The following is a 22,251-nucleotide window of genomic DNA, read 5'->3' on the forward strand; positions in this document are numbered from 1 at the left end:
CAAAATCGTTCTAATTACATACTTGAATGAATGATATGCCGTCGATAACATCAATTTACAATTAACGTATCCCCCTTCCAATGGCCGTGGCTCAGACTCCTACAACGATGTTATTTAGGTATTATAAAATTTTTGGTTTAACTGCTCCAGTGTAATATTTTATCCCCTGACTCAGATATTAATATTATAAATAATGCAAAATATGAGGGCTTCCAAGCCTCTATCGTTGGATATTTATTTTTAAATATAAAATAATCAACACGTCTAACAAACGAAGCTCTCACAACTGCTGGCAACTATTACAAACAATCACAACAATAGCTTCGCGTGATGTTTAGGCACCTTTGATGTCATCGAGGCTTCGTCGGCAGTGGCTTGGGGGGGTGAGGGAGTTTTTCCCGCGCTTTAAAATTCGTTATATTTATCATTAAATATCTCGCGAAGGAAAACTCAGATATACATGCGGTTTTCTTTGTTGTATTCAGAAAATAATTTTCTGTCCGCCTGTGAAATAAAAAAAATTCATGCAAGTTCCCCATTATTTATATAATGTAAAAAGTTATTGTTGTCTTGGGTGAGTTATTCTTTCAATGGATGCTGAATTCGCATTGTGCTGTCATCCACAAAACCCCTAAAAAAAAAATGGCGGGAAATCGACTTTTGGGGTACCTTCCGCTGCGCATTCTGCTACCGCTCCCGAACCGTTCCACTCATCACCATGACGAATTTGAAGACTGCAAGGAAGGAAGCAGGCTTCCCCTGACGTCAGTTTTGTTTCTTTATGCCCAACGACGGCTCCGCACTGTCACATTAATGTTGAAAAAGGATCAAAATTTTCATCAAAATAATAGTAAAAAATGGCATATGCATGGGCTGAATGCATCAATACGCCAGCATTCAAAAAATTATTTTCACTACATATCATTCTAAGCTCATCCAGGATGAACCCACAAGATGGAACTCCCTTTTGCAAATGATGAGGTGTATTCTGGAACAGAAGCAAGCCATAACATTGGCTGCCTCTAACCTGAGTTTTAATGTTGGCATAACTCCACCACAGTAGGATGCTATCAAGCAATTGATTGATGTTCTGGATGATTTAGAAAGAGCAACATTTCTTGCTAGTGGAAGTGCAATCACAGTTCCTTAATTTATCCCCCTTGTGAATAGCATTACTAATTTCCTAGAAGCTAAGAAGTTTTCGCATAGTCATACAAGATTTTGTTGATGATTTGCAGTTTTCATTAAAAATTGGTATGAATTTATGGAAAAAGAAGAATTTTTCCCTTTTCCCATTATTATTGATCCACAATTCAAAAGCAGTATATTTCCAGATTCAAACAATGTTGAGATGATGAAAAATCAATCTGCTTTGGAGATAATAAGGATAGTCTGCCTAAACAGTCACCCAGCAAAAGCTGATACCTTTGAAAAAGTGCAACCGAAAATAGCTCATGTAAAGCAACAACAATCAATGTGGGGATTTTACTCAAAATAAAAAAGTTGATTTTTAAAATGTATTTGATATATACTTTTTTATTTGTACATTCATCAAGTGAAATAGAAGAATAAAGTTAAAAATGCTTGGTGCAATTCTAGTATTCGAGGTATTCGAAATTGGAGATATTCGAATATTCAAGCTATGATTTAATATTCAAATTCGATATTCAAGTTCAAGAAATCTGGTATTCGACCCATCTATAATTTTTAAGTAAATTGCCTGCGTCAACTTTTTAAGTATTTTTTCAAACTATTTCACATATTTTATCTATGGAGTTGATTTATAAGGTTACAGGTTATACATTTAAGATTTTTTTTTTAGTTTTTAGTGTGGCGTTTTTTAATTTTTTCATGCTTCTATTATGCTTTTTTTCATAATATTTTATACATATGATGATTAATTTTACCAAACTCTGGTGAGATAAAGCAGCTTTAATTTCTCGCTACTTCCTATCCAAAAATATGCGATGTGTCTTAGCAGTGTTTATAAATAAATTATATACATACTTTTGTTCCACTGGAATGGAACTCACTGTGCTCATATCAAGTTAGCAATGTCTCGGATGAGCTGTTTTTCACTTGTGGTGCCACTGATCATGCTATTCATGTGCAAATGGAAAAATTTAGTTAGTTATGAACAACTGCCCCATTTGTACCAACTCCGTGCCTTACAAAGAGAGGACCTAATCCACAAGTGTCTCGAGGCGCACTTGAGAACTTGGCTGCATATGTAAGCCATTCTTTCAAAATTTCAATTCAAAAATCCTTTACTTTCCAAGCGTAAAAAGTCATGGATTACTGATGAAATTAGACGTCTGTCAAGTGAGATGAAGGAGGCTGACGTTCACTACAAACATAAAACTGAAGTGTCAGATCGATTAGAGTACTTGGCGCTTAAGAAAAGATACCGTAAAATTCTTCAAACAGCAAAAAAATCCTTCAACAATCAAAGAATAGTAAATGCTGACAATAAATCAAAAGAAATTTGGAAAATCATCAAAGAATCCAAAGCTCACCACAATCAACATTGCATCCTTCAATTACGAGACTCTAAAGGGGAACTGATCTCTGATTATACTACCATGTCATCCAATCTCAATGATTTTTTCCTGTCTCAGTCAGATCCCACAATCCCATGCAATTCCCCTAACTACTCTGTAACCCAATCGCCAAGCAACTCGTTGTACCTGCTTCCTTCTACTGAATCTGAACTGACCAATATTGTTAACAAATTGCCAAATAAAAATAGTCATGGATTAGATGGTATCCCCGGGAGAGTTGTAAAAAGATCTATCCTTGTCATTAAGGATCAAGTCCTATTCCTCATTAATGAATCTTTAAGGCTGGGAGTTTTCCCTGACTCTCTGAAGACTGCCGAAGTTGTTCCTCTCTACAAAGGCAAAGGAAGCAAACAGGATATGAATTCATACCGTCCGATTTCCTTGTTAAACCAGCTCAGTAAAATTTTTGAGAAGGTCTTTTACAACCGTCTGGTATCATACCTTGAGTCATTTAGTATCTTGTCCCCTTCTCAGAATGGGTTCAGAAAATCTAAATCCACATCCACAGCCATCTATGAAGTGGTGACCCACATACTTTCAAATCTGGACAAAAGAACGGAGACTCTGGGTCTTTTCTTTGACTTTTCTAAAGCCTTTGATCTTGTCAATCACCAACTACTCCTACTAAAACTGGGTTTTTATGGTATACGAGGTACTCCTTATAAGTGGATTGAATCGTATCTGAGTGGACGTCACCAACATGTTGTATTATACAAAAATGGCACTCAGTTTATCTCTCCTGGTAAAGAAGTCCTACTAGGTGTGCCACAGGGCTCTGTCTTGGGTCCTGTTCTGTTTTTGCTGTATATAAATGATCTACCAGGTACTCTCAAATCGGTCACAGGTGTCAAACCTATACTCTATGCTGACGATACTAATGTTATTGTATCTGCCCCATCATTGAATAGCTTGTCCCTTACAGCAGTCACTGCCACTAAACTCTTATATGAATGGTGTCAAAATAATTTTCTTAAACTGAACCTTGAAAAGTCTGGCCTTATTCATTTTTGTAACAAAAATAAAGCATCCGAAGCAATACCAATTGTTGTAGAGGGGAAACAACTCCCACAAATTTCCAGTTCACAGTTCCTCGGAGTTATCCTGAACAAAAATATGACATGGGTAGAGCACATCAGCAAATTGCGCAGCAAGCTCAGTTCAACATGCTTTCTCATAAGAAGCATCAGGAACACTGTAAATTATGATGTCTTATTGTCCATTTACTATAGTGAATTTTACTCGCACATTATTTTCAGTATCCTGTTTTTGGGTTCCTCTCCCCATTCTACTGAAGTCTTTAAAATTCAGAAGCGAATTATAAGGCTGATTTGCAATGCCCCCTATGATTCACCTTGTCGTCCCTTGTTCAAGAAACTGGACATATTACCACTACCATGTGTGTATATTTTTCATTTACTTGCTTACACAAAAAGAAATCTATTTCATTACATTAAGAACCGTGATGTCCACCATCATTCTACCAGGCAAATTGACCAGCTGCATGTTTCGTATGTGCGCACCAAGAATACCAGTGCTGGTACAAATCGTATGGGCCTTCAATTCTACAATAAATTGCCACCTGAACTTAAGGCACCATTAAGTGTCACTACTTTTAAGACCAACCTACTAAAATATTTGAAATTAAGAATGTATTATTCTGTAGATGAATTCTTAAACAAAGTTTGACGTATCCTGCATCATTGTATATTTGTATTTATTGTATATATATTTTTTAACCTGGCGTGTCCTATATCAGTGTACCCCTTGTACTTCTAGATCTCTGGACATATAAACATTATTATTATTATTGAAAACAGCTCTCTTTCTTGTGGAAAAAGGTTGTTGAACTATTGTCAAAAGACTCTGACCCAAGGACAATGTCACGGACTCCTTTGGGGCTTGGAGGGAGTGAACATATTGTTTGCAAAGGAAGTGCAAGGCCATCAAAACCCAACACCCCTTCTTTCCAGCAAGGGGCATTTCCTCCTCCATTCAGGATTGCATTCAGGCATGGCTGACAAAGTGTACCCCAGTAAACAAAAATGTTGAAATACATTTAAATAATTTATAAAACAATTTCTGAAATAGAACAGGAATGCTGTCACTGCTTCAAGACGTAGTTTCTCAATGCTATTGCACATATTCTGGAAAAGTAAATTACTGGGTGCTAGTGTAGCAAGGGAAAAAATTCAGCCAAACATTTTACAGAATATTCAATATGTATTTACTTATATTGTAACACTAGTATGTATAATAGATATTTTCAATATGTATTTTACATAATTTACCACATGATGACTTATAAATTTAATTACAATTATAATTTACCATATGAATGTATCAAATTATTAACTAAATGAAATTAAAATATGAAACGATATACAATATTTATCAAGATTGGATTCTTAAATATTTTCCATTTTTTATTTAAATGTTTAACATTTAAAATAATTTAAATGTTAACAATTGAAATTACAAATTAATAAAAATATAAATGCAACTTTTTTTACAATACATATTGTATAATTTTACGATGACAGTGGATCACCAGTGATGATCTTGGGAGCCAAGGGATCCAAGCTGAGGCCAGAATGTTGAGAACAATCGGGGCAGAATTAGGTGATTACAGGGGTTTTTTTATTCCCAATAGTATTTGAGCAGTCTTTGCGTTGTTTTTGGACTTCCTCTTACTCCTCTTTTCGAAATTCTTCGGAATTGATTATAAGAAAGGTCCCTGTGATAAAGGCTAATTTCTTATGCAATGGGCAATACAGTCGATGCCCTTCATGAATCTATTACATGATGAGAGGGGTTTGTTGCCGTCTTGTAAAATAAGCACTAAGCAAAAAATGTCACTCCTGGCGATACTGTTCCGATTTAATATGCTCTACATAATTAAATATTTGTCTGCTGTCAGTTCAATCAAAAAGTATTTCCGAGACATGATGAGGATGCCTTCCCTTCATCTGCTGCTGAAAGATTGCCACGATGGTTGGAACGCTTCATTCTAAAATTAAACTATCCTGAACTTTAATTGCTTGATATAAAGTTAGTTTTATTTTTAATTAATCAAAATAAGAAAAAATATTAGAGTAAAAAATTTGAGACTAAATGTAATAGAACTACTTACTTGTATTCCATTCCAAGTTTGAAGACCTCAAAAAAAAAATCTGTAAATTTATGCCTATTGAAGTAGAGGATGATTAGAAATGAATTTGAGAAGAAATAGTGAAAATAGAGACTAGAGAAATTATTTACAACACTAACAAAACAATTCAGTGAATATTACCTCCAAAAAAAGTACACGAACTTTCCGAGAGTGCTGGTGACAGAGGAAAGCTCAAAACCAGAACCGACGCAAACTGTAGATGCCTGAGAACCAACTTCCGACGATAGTGAAGATCTGAGACCGCTAAGCAAAGGGAAAGCATAGAATGGAGCTTTTAAGGTTGAGGCTGCCTAACACCGTCTGCCGTGATCTATAGATGACAATCGGATCTGGGCAGAGTCTGACGGGTCATCTATAGATGATGCTCGGTCTCAAAGTGTTGACCCATTTTTACCCAGCAATTAAAAAAATTTTTTTTCAAATGTGATTGGAAAAGTTAAGATATGATGGTTTAATCAAGTTTGAGTGAAATGTCACACTCCATTACCTTGTGCGTGACTATGTCCCCAGGAAAGGGTTTTCAAGTACAAAATATTATTTCAATTAGTTTTTGATACTCCTATTCAGTATTTAGAATACAAATCTTTATACATAACTACATTTCAGCACTACTGTGACAAAATATATGAACATTGCTTGAAGAATACAGCGTAGTACAATAACCTATTTCCCTTTTGAATTGGTGCCAACAATAAATATGATAATTCCAATAAAACTTTTACTGTGAAGCAATTTTTTACTAATAAATAGCAGGTAGAGTAGAAATAAAAGCATTCACAAATGTTCAAAATAATGTACCTCCACAAAAGAAACAATCAACATCTTGGAACAAATTCAAACTCCCTGTTTTATTATATGAATCACAAGCTATGGTACCATGCAAGACAAAAGGGTAGTTTCCTTCATCAAAGAAAACGAAAGGCATTGATTGTGTCTCATTACCCTCCATTAGTGTATTCATGATACAGTAGACTGGATGTGACGAAGTTCACCGGACTGAAAAACCAGAGGTTCGTAATAATGAAGTTCATATGAACGTTTCTTTTAGGAATCATCGAAAGAAAAAAACATTCTTTGTCAAAATTTCTAGTCTCTTCAATCTCCCGCACTTATAATCTACAGAGTCAAGTAGAAAATATACTTGATTAAATTTTTCCCAAGTCCTCGATACGCGAAGGAGATGCATTCCCAGATTTTGCTCGTTAGTTGATAAACCTACACAAGGCATCGAGGGGAGTGGTTATCCTGCAGAATGCAACAATGCATCACAACCTTGCGTTAACTCACGATTGTGAAGAACTGATCTAGCTTGTATCCTAGCCGGGGCCAAAAAAATCGCTGTGTGCAGGAAGAAAGAATTGACAAAATGCTGAACAGTTCCTGACTTCACACCGGATGAAATTACTTTGTTCATATTCTGGCCAAAATGCAAGTTCCTCCACACCATGTCATGTCGCATCGGTAAACTCTGAAGGCGCCAAACTTGAAATTTCCGGCACCCTTGAATTTTTTTAATGTTCGTGCCTTTGAAAAATCGTAAATCCAATGTGCATAGGAAGAGGACTAACTGTACGTCGAATTTACGAGCGTTAATGAGTGGGTCACCATAATTCCACAGGAATGAAGCTTATCACATGATGTTGCGTGCGTATTGAATTATCTCCTACTGGAGAAAGAACCAAAATTGACGCTCTTGGACACAGTACAAGAAGAGAACTTAAACGTAGATCAATGATGATAACATAGCATAATGTATATCCACCTAAATGCCATTGCTTTTTTACGGAACTTTGTAATAAGGTTCATTTTGTTACTACTCGGACTGAGGTTTGTAATTTTGTGATAACCAAAATTTCGTAATAACATTTCTTTTACCATAGATTGAATAGGCCTTTTCGTTGGGACCAACGAATTGCTTTGTAATAACGAGAACTTTGTAATAATGTTGTTTGTATTAATGAGAGTCTACTGTATACAAATTATTTTGTTTTAGAAATCCCAGTTTAGACGAATGTTAATGGTCAATTTTAACCTCATTTGAAAAAGACCAGATTGGTTCCCATGCGATGCCACTCCAGGTGGCATCACAGAGACCTAGATTCTATATGAGTAGTCAGGAGTTTTACGTTGTCTGAGATTACCATGAGGCACAGAGCTCAGGGAAACGTATCTTAATAATCACTTATTTAAATTGCCTATGGTAGGAAAGTTTCCTTCATTTGATTGGGCATTAATAATCCTTATTTAAGCCAAGCGCTACCTGATAGCAGGGTACTCTGCTACCTGCTAGCAGCCTGCGTCGTATCAGCGCTCAAAGCCTCACCCCGAGGTCATCTCGCTCGGCAGCAGCTGGAACCAGAATGACGTCACATGGAGTTTTCCCAGCATTCATACTTAGCTGTTGCATTTTGGTGCATTTCATTTAATCGCAAAAAATAGATATCGTCATTTAAAAATCTAAAAGCTTGAAATACATACTCCAGGAGTTAGAAATCTTTCGATTTAGGCAATAAAAAATAATAGGAAACCACCCTATTGTCATGAAGAGGAACTTTACACCTTTCACGAGACTTAATTGTTTTATTCCAACAAATACAATACCGAAACTTCAATTGTATCGTAATGAGGATGTGACTGCCATAATCTTTTCTTAGATGTTCCACTACAGTATCAAGATAGTGACCAGCTTAGGTGCAGTGCCGTACTACAATAATGTTGCCCTCGCCACTTCACGGGTAAAGTGTGGTGAAGACATATTATCCTGACTTTGAGATTGGTACACGATCCAAGCATTGTTTTGTTGGCTTCAGAGAACGAAGATGCTGCCAGGCATACTTACAATGTCATTAAGGCAGCATGTTTAGTACCTCTGTCCCAAGGCTAAAAACTTACAATGCTTAGGTGTTCACGACAGGCAGATTATTCAAGGAATAACCTCAGACTATTCAGTGCTAAGATGTACATTTATGCTATTGCACTTGGATTGCAAAAATTCCACTTACAGGAAAAATGATTCGCCTTGAATGGGATTTGATCTCCTAGATTTGTGCCACCTTGTGTCCTCTTTAAACCAAATAAGCAGAGGGAGAGGAAGTGTTGGCAATTGTTGAAGTGCGTGCGTTGCAAATTTCAGGAGATCCAAGTTTGAATCCCAGGCATGGCAGATGAATGGAGGCCTCAAGTTTTATTTTCTCTTGTTACAGCAGGGAGATATTGAACAGGCGGAGAAGTATGCGGAGATGGCAAGGCAGGCTGACAGTTACAATGCATCAGCTCTTGTGAACCTGGGCAACTGTGCATTTGCAAGAGGGGATCTTGAGCAAGCGCATACTCTTTACATTTGTGCGATGGAGAGTGATGCATCTTGTGTGGAGGGCCTATATAATCTTGGTAAGTTTAGCTCATCTCTTAGAAGCTGTGGAAATGGAAGGAATGGCTATGCATAATTAGTGTCTGCAAGATGTTTGGAAATGCTTTCACTGCACTACTACTCATTACTAATTCATTCAATAACCAGGTGACTTCTCTCCCTATGTACACATTTTGTAAAAATGCTCCCTTGTCTGGCAAATCCTTCAGCGAAATACCATCTTCTCTGTGGCACTGAGTCACTTTAGTGTTTACCATAGGCACGGCTAACCGATGTTGCACAAGCCTGAAACTTTTCTATAATTTTTTTCTCACCATTTCGCACATTTTGAGACCATGAATTTTAAAACTGGACCATTTTGAAAAAAAAGCGCTGGCCTAATGATACATACTCTTGGCTCTGTACCATTTACCACTCCTATGCCCCTTGCAAATGGATCAGAGCAATTCACTCTCATTTCTGTATCCTCTAACCTAGTCTGAAGTACTGTCACATTATTACTTCTACTCGTGAATTATCTTTCATAATATACTGTATTTTTTCTTCTATTTGTTGAGGATTGTGAGATTGACCCATTATCATTTCTCATCTTTATCATCTCGTCAGCCTTACATCTTGTTCCTCTTTTAAAAGCATTTTTCCCCTGCAGGATCTTTTTTTCTGCTCGTAACTCATTGATGTCAGGGGTCTGGCAGCTGAGCCAAGACTAATATTTGTTTTATGAACTCATATTATTTTCAGGTTGCCTGTTTCTTTGCTGACATCACTTATTTTTTTGCACTTGCAACTCAAGATTCTGCTTCAACATTTTCTGACGGAGATTGATCAATTTCCATTGAACATAAGGAGATGCCATTCTTTTTCTTTGTATTTCATTTCCCTCATGTCTTCAGTTGATACCATTTCTTACTTCCCTATTATTTCTCCTGCTTGTGTTAAATTGGCTTTAGTACATACTTTGATTCTATTCATTTGTATTTGAAAATCCTGAATGAATCAATGTCTTTGAGCAGGACTCGTCAATAAGCATCTGGGGAATCATGAGGAAGCGTTGGACTGTTTCCTGAAGCTGAATTCCATTGTGAAGCATCATCCGGAGATTTTGTACATGCTAGCCCTCCTTCATGAGCTCTTAGGAGACAAGGAGCAAGCCAACGAATGGTATGAATGCTTGCACTAAATTCACCCCTACTGATATGTATTGTGATCGTGTGCATGAAAGTTGTGGGCTTTGGCGATCATCCCAATGCTATTTACCCTCTAGATAGCCACTGTTTGAATTCTTGATATGGCAGTAGTTGTAGGAATACCAGCCACTAACCTGTAGTATAAGTACTTCTAAAGTATTAAAGTTTGCATTGGAGCATTGATTTGACGACAGCCCTGCATTTACTGAAATCCTTTCTTGTTCGGGGAAAAAGAATTCCTAAACCTATCCATTCAACAAAGTCTGTAATTCTCTATTTTATTATTTATGGTGGACCGGGATATATAGTATAGATCTAAGATGATGTTCTCCATGTAATTCTGTTAGATATATCATCTAAGTAGCTCAAGAATTCTAAGCATAGCATGTAGCCTCGGAGTCTCCAGTACCTCACAGTCTAATCCATGCAAAATATGTCAAACTCTCTCTTCACTTAAAGCAGTTTTTGACAGATTTGATAGACACACTTTATAATGGGGAATTTTCACATTTTTTTAAAAACTATGTCAGAATGAAGTAAACCTTTGGGAAAGAATATCTACCAGGGGAAATTTCAATACTAGCGGTAGTTTTCGAGATATTAAAGGTCAAAGTGGAGGAGTGGGGGGTGCGAGCAAAAGTAGTGTGTCCAAGAGGTGTGACGTCATTTCTCCCCAAACAGAGTTGCTAACGTCCGAGGTGTGGAGTTAGGAGATTGTGGCGGTATATGTACGCCAGGAAGACGGTATGTTTACCTACGTAAAGTGCTGTTTATAATGTCAAATAATAAATATTGCGTGGTGCCTATGTGTTCAAATATATCACCAAATTCTAATAAAACATTCGTACTTATGTTGAATAATAAAGCAAGAAGAAAGAAGTGGGTTTAGGCGATGAAGAGGAAGAACGATCTATCGACGAAAACGACTGGGTTTGTTCGTGAAGATCACTTTACCTTAAGTAAATACAACAATTATGCTGAGAAATGACTTGAGCGTGTGGTGCGGAGGACGTGCAGTAGGGTGTTGCTTATTTTTTATTTCATCTTGGATTTTTGAGTCGCTCAAAGAGCATAAATGCAATAACATTCAATTTTCCCAATTTGAGAAAAAAGCATCAAGTTTAGAGGTAACGTACAATTTTAGAACCCTTTAGGACTGAAATTTGCTCCATTTATAAAACCCAAAGTCACCGTAGCAAACATTGTTGAAGCTGAAGTAGAAGCTTATTTATCAGAGATAAATGCACCACCAAATTCCTTCCCTGGGAAATACTGGAGGACTTGCATCTCCTACCCAAGGCTGAAAGTATTAGCAAAAAAGTTTCTTGCCATACCGCCATCCACTGTGTTCAATGAAAGACTTTTTAGTTTGGCAGGAAAAATATGTGATGTAAAACGCAACAGGCTTGATCCTGACAGAGTGATCAATATTCGAGATCTCGAATAATTATGCTAAAAGTACGATCTTGAATACCTCGAATACTTTGAATTTCGTGCCATACACTAACGCATGCACGTAGTTGGTAGTTGACTCGGAAGTAACGTAGAGGACTCTAGCTGATAAGTGCATGCGTTACCGTTTTAGGAAACTTGATGTATACGTATAACATGAATGTATACCATCAATACGCCAGCATTCAAAATATTATTTTCACCACTTATCATTCTAAGCTCATCCAGGATGAACCCACAAGATGGAACTCCCTTTTGCAAAGGATGAGGCGTATTCTGGAGCAGAAGCAAGCAATAACATTGGCTGCCTCTAACCTGAGTTTTAATATGCTTTGTGCAATTCTAGTATTCGAAATATTCGAAATTTGAGATATTTGAATGTTCGAGCCATGATTTAATATTCAAATAGGATATTTGAGTTTGAGTAATCTGCTATTCGATCCATCTCTATTATGACTGTATGAAGCTAAAAATGTTTTCAATTTGGCTATGCTGTCCTTTGCATTTACTGTGCGGTTAAATGTGCAGAATGTTGAGGTTTATTGGCGAATTTATAAAAGCACATTATACAAGCGTGTGCATGAGAGTGAGTGAGGGATGTTTGGGCTGATGGTTTATGTGAATTATGTACTTACAGTCAGTGTGTGTTGTGGCTTTGGGAAAACCCCACAAAGGATCTTGTTGTGTATGTTTGTGTGAGTGATTGTGTGAGTGTGTGTGTGTTTTTTGGGCTTTCCGGTTGAGAGGCTGGTGTTTGGTCCCTGCGGGGAATTTCTCCCCCTTCCCGCACACCAACGCAGTAAAATTTTTTCGACTTGCAAGGTGGACGAGCAGGTAGAATTATACAGCCAATTGAGAAATTCCTTTTCTTCTTTAACTTTTTCATTACACTTAAAAATACATACAGGCATCCCCCGAGTTACGTAAGAGATGCGTTCCGGCAGACTATGCGTAAGTCGAAATTTACGTAAGTCGAACCTTTGCGTTGGCGCTTCAGAGATTGCTGTATAACAAGTTGTATCGTAAAGAAATGAGCGCAACCACATACGCCACCACATCCATCGCTAGAACTGCAAATTTTCACGTTGATTGCTGACCTGGGATTTATAAGCGATTTTTCTTCAGAAATTAATGAAATTTCCTTCGAGGAATGACAAAAATGGGTCACTTCGTTATTTTTAGCACGTAAAAAACTCTATAACTATTCGATATTTTTTCTACCATAGGTTGTACGAGCGAATATCTACTTCTTCGCGCTCGCATTCGAAAATTAACGGAATCATTTGAAATACGGTTATCGCTTACGTAAGTACGGATTTACATAAGTCGAGACATACGTAACTCCGGGGATGCCTGTATTCATTATTTCTCTGGCATCTTCCCATGATATTCAATGAAGCAGGGACGAAGACATAATCCGGGCTCATCCGGACAATCTGGGCAGAAAGTGGTGACGGTCTTCCTGACTCCTTTGGTGTGACAAACGCGGCATCGCTTTTGTTTCCGTCTATTCCCCCCGTTGGCAGGAAAGAAAGCGGGAAAATGAGATTCGGGGGGCTTGGGTGTGGATGGACGTGAGGTAGGGCCTGTTTGTGCTCCTACCAGGGATCGTATTAGCTCTATGCAGAACTCGTACAGTGTTTTTTTGTCCACTGTATTTTTGATACAATAAGTAACTATTTATAATGATCAACTGAAAGATGTGTATTCCTAATTTCTTATACCACTTGACCGATTTATGCTCACAGGGGTAATATGCTAGCATTTGGTCGCCGTGATCAATGCCTCTCATAAATTTGTTATACATAACTATCGCCTCCGGTTTTAATTTCACTATTCCTTTTCTGTTCGGGACCTCAAGCAACTGGCTCCCATACTCGGAGGTGATGACCAAAACGTCCCGTTTGTCCCTCCATTTCAAGACGCAGATGCCATCATGACTCCACTGCTTTACTATTTCACCCTTCTTAATTTTTTGGGACACAATTTCCTTGGGATTCCCTGCTCTGTTTACCCGCAATGTGCCTGTGCAATATATTTCCTTTCCCAGAAGTTCTCTAGACAACTGCACACTGCTGAAGTAATTATCTAAATAAACAGAATGGCCAAAACCCTCTCTGCCCTGAAGTAGTTTATGTACTACATTTCTTACATGCCCCTGCCCTCCTACTTCCTTATCTGCTGACCCAGTGTATACCAGCATTCGAATTACTATTCTGGATGATTCCGTTAACAAATAAATTTTAATGCCATATTTATGACGTTTTCCTTTCATGTACTGTCGAAAAATCAGACGGCCTCTCCATAAAACCATTGATTCATCCAACGATAAATCTTTAGCGGGTGAATAAATGAAATGCATTCTACATTGAAAATGATTAATCAATGGCCTGATTTTGAACAATTTGTCTTCTGGTAGAGGCTCATTTTCCGTAGGATTTGCAGCGAAATGAAGCGTTTGCAAAATGCCAAGAAACCTATCGCGAGGCATGTACTGTGAAAAGCACGTTAAATTGAATAAATCTTCCTTTTTCCAATAATCCTGGATTCTATTAAGCCTAATTGTTCCCATGTGGAACAATAAACCAAGGAACTTTTGAAATTCGTCTCTCGACATATGTTTCCTATCGGCTATTCTGGCATGTGGCGAAACATTTGGCGATTGAAGGGTCTCAGCCTGCATGTTGGTTTCTGAAACTAAGAGGTCGTAAAATGCCTCATTGGCTATGAGGTCAAAATATTCGCGTGGGTGATTGCCAGCAGGGGATTCCTTCTGCCCGGGACAACCAGCAAATGGCATCCGTGTGATAGCAGGCTGCTCATTTTTCCACATTTCACAAAATCTATCGGTACCCGAGGGGTTTGGTGCCATGGTTTCAATGATGGAATCAGTTGCAGAAATATTGGTCCTGTCACGCTCAGAATCTCCAAGGTCCTCGTCCTCGCTCTCATCTTTGCTGCCGCTGATTTCAGAATGGAAGTCTTCTGAGCTTTCCTCCCATAAATCCTCATCTTCTCCCGAAGAATCTGTCTCAGATAGTAGTCTCCTCAAGTCGTCTTCGGTCAATCTCTGTGTTAGGGCTCGCGAAGGATCATTATTTGAACATCCTAGTTATTGATTACAAAAATTATTTAATTATTGCAAAAAATAAAAAGATGTTTAAAATTGAATAAATTTTCCAAACTGCACTCGCAGATACTGAAACTCACCGGAGACAGATGGTCCTGTTTCTGCTTCAGTTTTCTTGCCATTTTCATCTTCTTCCAACTTTCTCTTTCTCCTATTTCCTGCTCCTTATTATACGAATATAAATACATTATTAAGATATTTATCCTACTGAACATGAAAGAATGAGTGTTGAACACTTACCAGAATTGAGCACGGTTGTGGTGGTATCTTCTGAATGGGAGATATATTTCTTCCTATGCATTTTGAACGCCTACAGTCGAAAACACAATATGTCACGGCAGCACGTATGTAAGCTGAACTCTTGAGCTGAGGTGCAGAATCAGAATGCCGTGTGGTAGGACAGAGCACCATTCGCGACTAACATTTGAAGGAAGCATGTGTGGAATGAGGGTAGTAATGAAACAATGTTTCAACCTCCGGGAGTAAGCCCCGTAACAGAGAATTTTCCAGACAATTTGTAAAATGGACTCTTCATTCGAATGGACGGAAGGGGTAAGGTGAGCGAGGTATAAGAAACAGTGTAAGACCTCCTGCGAAGGAAGCTCAAATTATCATGTGCTGCTAACGTTTTATAAACACTGGATCGGTAATTGTGTGCTGCATCGGAGCGGAGGAGCGAGGATATGTAGCAATTTTGGAGCGAGGAAAAAAACTCACCATGAAACTCATATTGACCAGGTGAAACACCTATGAGTTCCTCCCTGCCCGTCGTTACATCAATACACTAATATCACGCAATGATAACAAAGAAATAAGAAAAAAATACATGAGGTGACGAAAAGCATGACCCAAAATATTGAAAAAATTGCGAAAAAAAAAAAACAAAGATAAGAGGATATAAAAGAATTCAGGAACGGATAATACCGTTGTACGAAACGATGTACTACTGATGACATCTTATGATGTCACCCGCCACCAATGGAAGACATTCGTGACATCTTATGATGCCACCCGCCACCAATGGAAGACATTCGTGACATCTTATGATGCCACCCGCCACCAATGGAAGACATTCGTGACATCTTATGATGCCACCCGCCACCAATGGAAGACATTCGTGACATCTTATGATGCCACCCGCCACCAATGGAAGACATTCGTGACATCTTATGATGCCACCCGCCACCAATGGAAGACATTCGTGACATCTTATGATGTCACCCGCCACCAATGGAAGACATTCGTGACATCTTATGATGCCACCCGCCACCAATGGAAGACATTCGTGACATCTTATGATGCCACCCGCCACCAATGGAAGACATTCGTGACATCTTATGATGCCACCCGCCACCAATGGAAGACATTCGTGACATCTTATGATGCCACCCGCCACCAATGGAAGACATTCGTGACATCTTATGATGCCACCCGCCACCAATGGAAGACATTCGTGACATCTTATGATGCCACCCGCCACCAATGGAAGACATTCGTGACATCTTATGATGTCACCCGCCACCAATGGAAGACATTCGTGACATCTTATGATGTCACCCGCCACCAATGGAAGACATTCGTGACATCTTATGATGCCACCCGCCACCAATGGAAGACATTCGTGACATCTTATGATGCCACCCGCCACCAATGGAAGACATTCGTGACATCTTATGATGCCACCCGCCACCAATGGAAGACATTCGTGACATCTTATGATGCCACCCGCCACCAATGGAAGACATTCGTGACATCTTATGATGCCACCCGCCACCAATGGAAGACATTCGTGACATCTTATGATGCCACCCGCCACCAATGGAAGACATTCGTGACATCTTATGATGCCACCCGCCACCAATGGAAGACATTCGTGACATCTTATGATGCCACCCGCCACCAATGGAAGACATTCGTGACATCTTATGATGCCACCCGCCACCAATGGAAGACATTCGTGACATCTTATGATGTCACCCGCCACCAATGGAAGACATTCGTGACATCTTATGATGTCACCCGCCACCAATGGAAGACATTCGTGACATCTTATGATGCCACCCGCCACCAATGGAAGACATTCGTGACATCTTATGATGTCACCCGCCACCAATGGAAGACATTCGTGACATCTTATGATGCCACCCGCCACCAATGGAAGACATTCGTGACATCTTATGATGCCACCCGCCACCAATGGAAGACATTCGTGACATCTTATGATGTCACCCGCCACCAATGGAAGACATTCGTGACATCTTATGATGTCACCCGCCACCAATGGAAGACATTCGTGACATCTTATGATGCCACCCGCCACCAATGGAAGACATTCGTGACATCTTATGATGCCACCCGCCACCAATGGAAGACATTCGTGACATCTTATGATGTCACCCGCCACCAATGGAAGACATTCGTGACATCTTATGATGCCACCCGCCACCAATGGAAGACATTCGTGACATCTTATGATGTCACCCGCCACCAATGGAAGACATTCGTGACATCTTATGATGTCACCCGCCACCAATGGAAGACATTCGTGACATCTTATGATGCCACCCGCCACCAATGGAAGACATTCGTGACATCTTATGATGCCACCCGCCACCAATGGAAGACATTCGTGACATCTTATGATGTCACCCGCCACCAATGGAAGACATTCGTGACATCTTATGATGTCACCCGCCACCAATGGAAGACATTCGTGACATCTTATGATGTCACCCGCCACCAATGGAAGACATTCGTGACATCTTATGATGTCACCCGCCACCAATGGAAGACATTCGTGACATCTTATGATGTCACCCGCCACCAATGGAAGACATTCGTGACATCTTATGATGCCACCCGCCACCAATGGAAGACATTCGTGACATCTTATGATGCCACCCGCCACCAATGGAAGACATTCGTGACATCTTATGATGCCACCCGCCACCAATGGAAGACATTCGTGACATCTTATGATGCCACCCGCCACCAATGGAAGACATTCGTGACATCTTATGATGCCACCCGCCACCAATGGAAGACATTCGTGACATCTTATGATGCCACCCGCCACCAATGGAAGACATTCGTGACATCTTATGATGCCACCCGCCACCAATGGAAGACATTCGTGACATCTTATGATGCCACCCGCCACCAATGGAAGACATTCGTGACATCTTATGATGCCACCCGCCACCAATGGAAGACATTCGTGACATCTTATGATGCCACCCGCCACCAATGGAAGACATTCGTGACATCTTATGATGCCACCCGCCACCAATGGAAGACATTCGTGACATCTTATGATGTCACCCGCCACCAATGGAAGACATTCGTGACATCTTATGATGTCACCCGCCACCAATGGAAGACATTCGTGACATCTTATGATGCCACCCGCCACCAATGGAAGACATTCGTGACATCTTATGATGCCACCCGCCACCAATGGAAGACATTCGTGACATCTTATGATGCCACCCGCCACCAATGGAAGACATTCGTGACATCTTATGATGCCACCCGCCACCAATGGAAGACATTCGTGACATCTTATGATGCCACCCGCCACCAATGGAAGACATTCGTGACATCTTATGATGTCACCCGCCACCAATGGAAGACATTCGTGACATCTTATGATGTCACCCGCCACCAATGGAAGACATTCGTGACATCTTATGATGTCACCCGCCACCAATGGAAGACATTCGTGACATCTTATGATGCCACCCGCCACCAATGGAAGACATTCGTGACATCTTATGATGCCACCCGCCACCAATGGAAGACATTCGTGACATCTTATGATGCCACCCGCCACCAATGGAAGACATTCGTGACATCTTATGATGCCACCCGCCACCAATGGAAGACATTCGTGACATCTTATGATGCCACCCGCCACCAATGGAAGACATTCGTGACATCTTATGATGTCACCCGCCACCAATGGAAGACATTCGTGACATCTTATGATGTCACCCGCCACCAATGGAAGACATTCGTGACATCTTATGATGCCACCCGCCACCAATGGAAGACATTCGTGACATCTTATGATGCCACCCGCCACCAATGGAAGACATTCGTGACATCTTATGATGCCACCCGCCACCAATGGAAGACATTCGTGACATCTTATGATGCCACCCGCCACCAATGGAAGACATTCGTGACATCTTATGATGCCACCCGCCACCAATGGAAGACATTCGTGACATCTTATGATGCCACCCGCCACCAATGGAAGACATTCGTGACATCTTATGATGCCACCCGCCACCAATGGAAGACATTCGTGACATCTTATGATGCCACCCGCCACCAATGGAAGACATTCGTGACATCTTATGATGCCACCCGCCACCAATGGAAGACATTCGTGACATCTTATGATGCCACCCGCCACCAATGGAAGACATTCGTGACATCTTATGATGCCACCCGCCACCAATGGAAGACATTCGTGACATCTTATGATGCCACCCGCCACCAATGGAAGACATTCGTGACATCTTATGATGCCACCCGCCACCAATGGAAGACATTCGTGACATCTTATGATGCCACCCGCCACCAATGGAAGACATTCGTGACATCTTATGATGTCACCCGCCACCAATGGAAGACATTCGTGACATCTTATGATGTCACCCGCCACCAATGGAAGACATTCGTGACATCTTATGATGCCACCCGCCACCAATGGAAGACATTCGTGACATCTTATGATGCCACCCGCCACCAATGGAAGACATTCGTGACATCTTATGATGCCACCCGCCACCAATGGAAGACATTCGTGACATCTTATGATGCCACCCGCCACCAATGGAAGACATTCGTGACATCTTATGATGCCACCCGCCACCAATGGAAGACATTCGTGACATCTTATGATGCCACCCGCCACCAATGGAAGACATTCGTGACATCTTATGATGTCACCCGCCACCAATGGAAGACATTCGTGACATCTTATGATGTCACCCGCCACCAATGGAAGACATTCGTGACATCTTATGATGCCACCCGCCACCAATGGAAGACATTCGTGACATCTTATGATGCCACCCGCCACCAATGGAAGACATTCGTGACATCTTATGATGCCACCCGCCACCAATGGAAGACATTCGTGACATCTTATGATGCCACCCGCCACCAATGGAAGACATTCGTGACATCTTATGATGCCACCCGCCACCAATGGAAGACATTCGTGACATCTTATGATGCCACCCGCCACCAATGGAAGACATTCGTGACATCTTATGATGCCACCCGCCACCAATGGAAGACATTCGTGACATCTTATGATGCCACCCGCCACCAATGGAAGACATTCGTGACATCTTATGATGCCACCCGCCACCAATGGAAGACATTCGTGACATCTTATGATGCCACCCGCCACCAATGGAAGACATTCGTGACATCTTATGATGCCACCCGCCACCAATGGAAGACATTCGTGACATCTTATGATGCCACCCGCCACCAATGGAAGACATTCGTGACATCTTATGATGCCACCCGCCACCAATGGAAGACATTCGTGACATCTTATGATGCCACCCGCCACCAATGGAAGACATTCGTGACATCTTATGATGCCACCCGCCACCAATGGAAGACATTCGTGACATCTTATGATGCCACCCGCCACCAATGGAAGACATTCGTGACATCTTATGATGCCACCCGCCACCAATGGAAGACATTCGTGACATCTTATGATGCCACCCGCCACCAATGGAAGACATTCGTGACATCTTATGATGCCACCCGCCACCAATGGAAGACATTCGTGACATCTTATGATGCCACCCGCATGGAACGTGTTAATGCACTTAAGTGAAGTTTTAAAATGAACATGATTTCTTTTGCTATATTGACTCTTTCCTGGTAGCTTATTTTGATAGGTTTAACCCATTTATGCCTAGTGTTCCATTTTTGGAACACCTGACGCGACTTTCTAATTTAATGACTAGGACTCATTATAAAACAATATACCAAGGTTTTCTTTTTGTACCACTTTATAAAGATATGATGTATTATGGGGCGCAAAGATTTAGTCAGTTTTGCCAACCCATCGCAGCCAGTGTGTTGAGAAATATCGGCCTTTTTTTTCAAGGCAGTTTTTCTGAGACCATCTCTAATGTTATATTAATAACTATTTGCCATTTTACCCAAATTTTATAAATTTTTCCCTGCATGTTCAGTAATAGTTAACCTATAGTGCAAAATTAATAATATTAAGAAAAAATGAATTTTGTTTTAGTTAGAAGCTTTTATTTAACAGTGTTCCATTTTTGGAACACTAGGCAAATCCACTTCTATTATGCGTGCATTCAGGTGCACTGAAATATTCACTTAAATTTTAAATCATGTAAGCCATTAGATGTGGAAAAATTAATAATCTTCCTGGTTCATTTGTTGCGCGCTTCTGCTCATCTAATTCATGGTTCTTCTGACGAGAACTTTGACCATGCTGACCTTTTCCTGATACTGGATGATGATACTAGGTACTGAAAATGACGTATCGGCTTCAGCTTTGCATCGACCTCTTCTTGCTCAAAGAAAAAAGGTAACCAAAGTTTTGCGCAAATGGAAGAAAGCCGATCTGACTGCCAAACCAGTAGGAGGTATAGTTTCAGACGAAAAAATCATGGAAAGGAAAAGTCCTACAGAATATTTAGAACTCTTTCTAGATATTGAAGTGATCCTTGAACTGACTTCCGGTGTTTTTTGGGAATGATTTTCTTGAGTGGTTAATTCTTGGTTCCGGAACGACGTATGTTTTGGGAGCAAAGACCATATTCGAATAATTTTCTAGTTAGTGGTGCAATGAGACGTGACTGATTTGAAACAATATTTTAAAATTTGCATTTTGCTAACAATTCTAACTTAAACCACATGGACAAGTTTTCCTAGCTGCGACCTCTAATTGAGTGTCTTAATGACAGATGTATAAAATGTGTACCAAATGAAATATACTTCAGCTTAGGTGAGGCCTTGATTCCCTATTTTGGCCTTCACGGGTGCAAACAGTTCATTCGGGTAAGCCTATTCGGTTTGGGTATAAACTCTGGTGTGGTCAAACACATCTAGGCTAAATTTGCTGGTTTCAGCCTTATCAAGGAAAAAACCGGACAATCAATACCAATATTATGGTGTAGGTGCTTCAGTTGTTTTGCATTTTACTGAGGCACTCACAATGCAGCACCCTGGTAAATACCATTTTGTGTTCGACAACTTTTTCACAATCATTGCACTCCTTGATAAACTTGATTCAATGGGCCACCAAGCAACAGGCACAGCGAGAAAAGATCACGTAGACAAACCTCCTTTACCATCTGATGCACCCT

The 22,251-nt window shown here is 40.3% G+C and overlaps 1 protein-coding gene across 3 annotated transcripts in view; it reads left to right on the forward strand.

Moving 5' to 3' along the window:
* Positions 1 to 22,251, forward strand: part of LOC124160095 (intraflagellar transport protein 88 homolog) — a 171,275-nt gene that overhangs the window by 80,902 nt on the left and 68,122 nt on the right. For all 3 annotated transcript variants that reach the window (XM_046535816.1, XM_046535818.1, XM_046535817.1), the window contains 2 exons: positions 8,934 to 9,120; positions 10,114 to 10,261. In XM_046535816.1, coding sequence (XP_046391772.1) covers positions 8,934 to 9,120; positions 10,114 to 10,261 — 335 coding nt within the window. The remainder of the gene's footprint in view (positions 1 to 8,933; positions 9,121 to 10,113; positions 10,262 to 22,251) is intronic.

Source organism: Ischnura elegans, chromosome 6, assembly GCF_921293095.1.
Source record: "Ischnura elegans chromosome 6, ioIscEleg1.1, whole genome shotgun sequence".
NCBI lineage: Eukaryota > Metazoa > Arthropoda > Insecta > Odonata > Coenagrionidae > Ischnura > Ischnura elegans.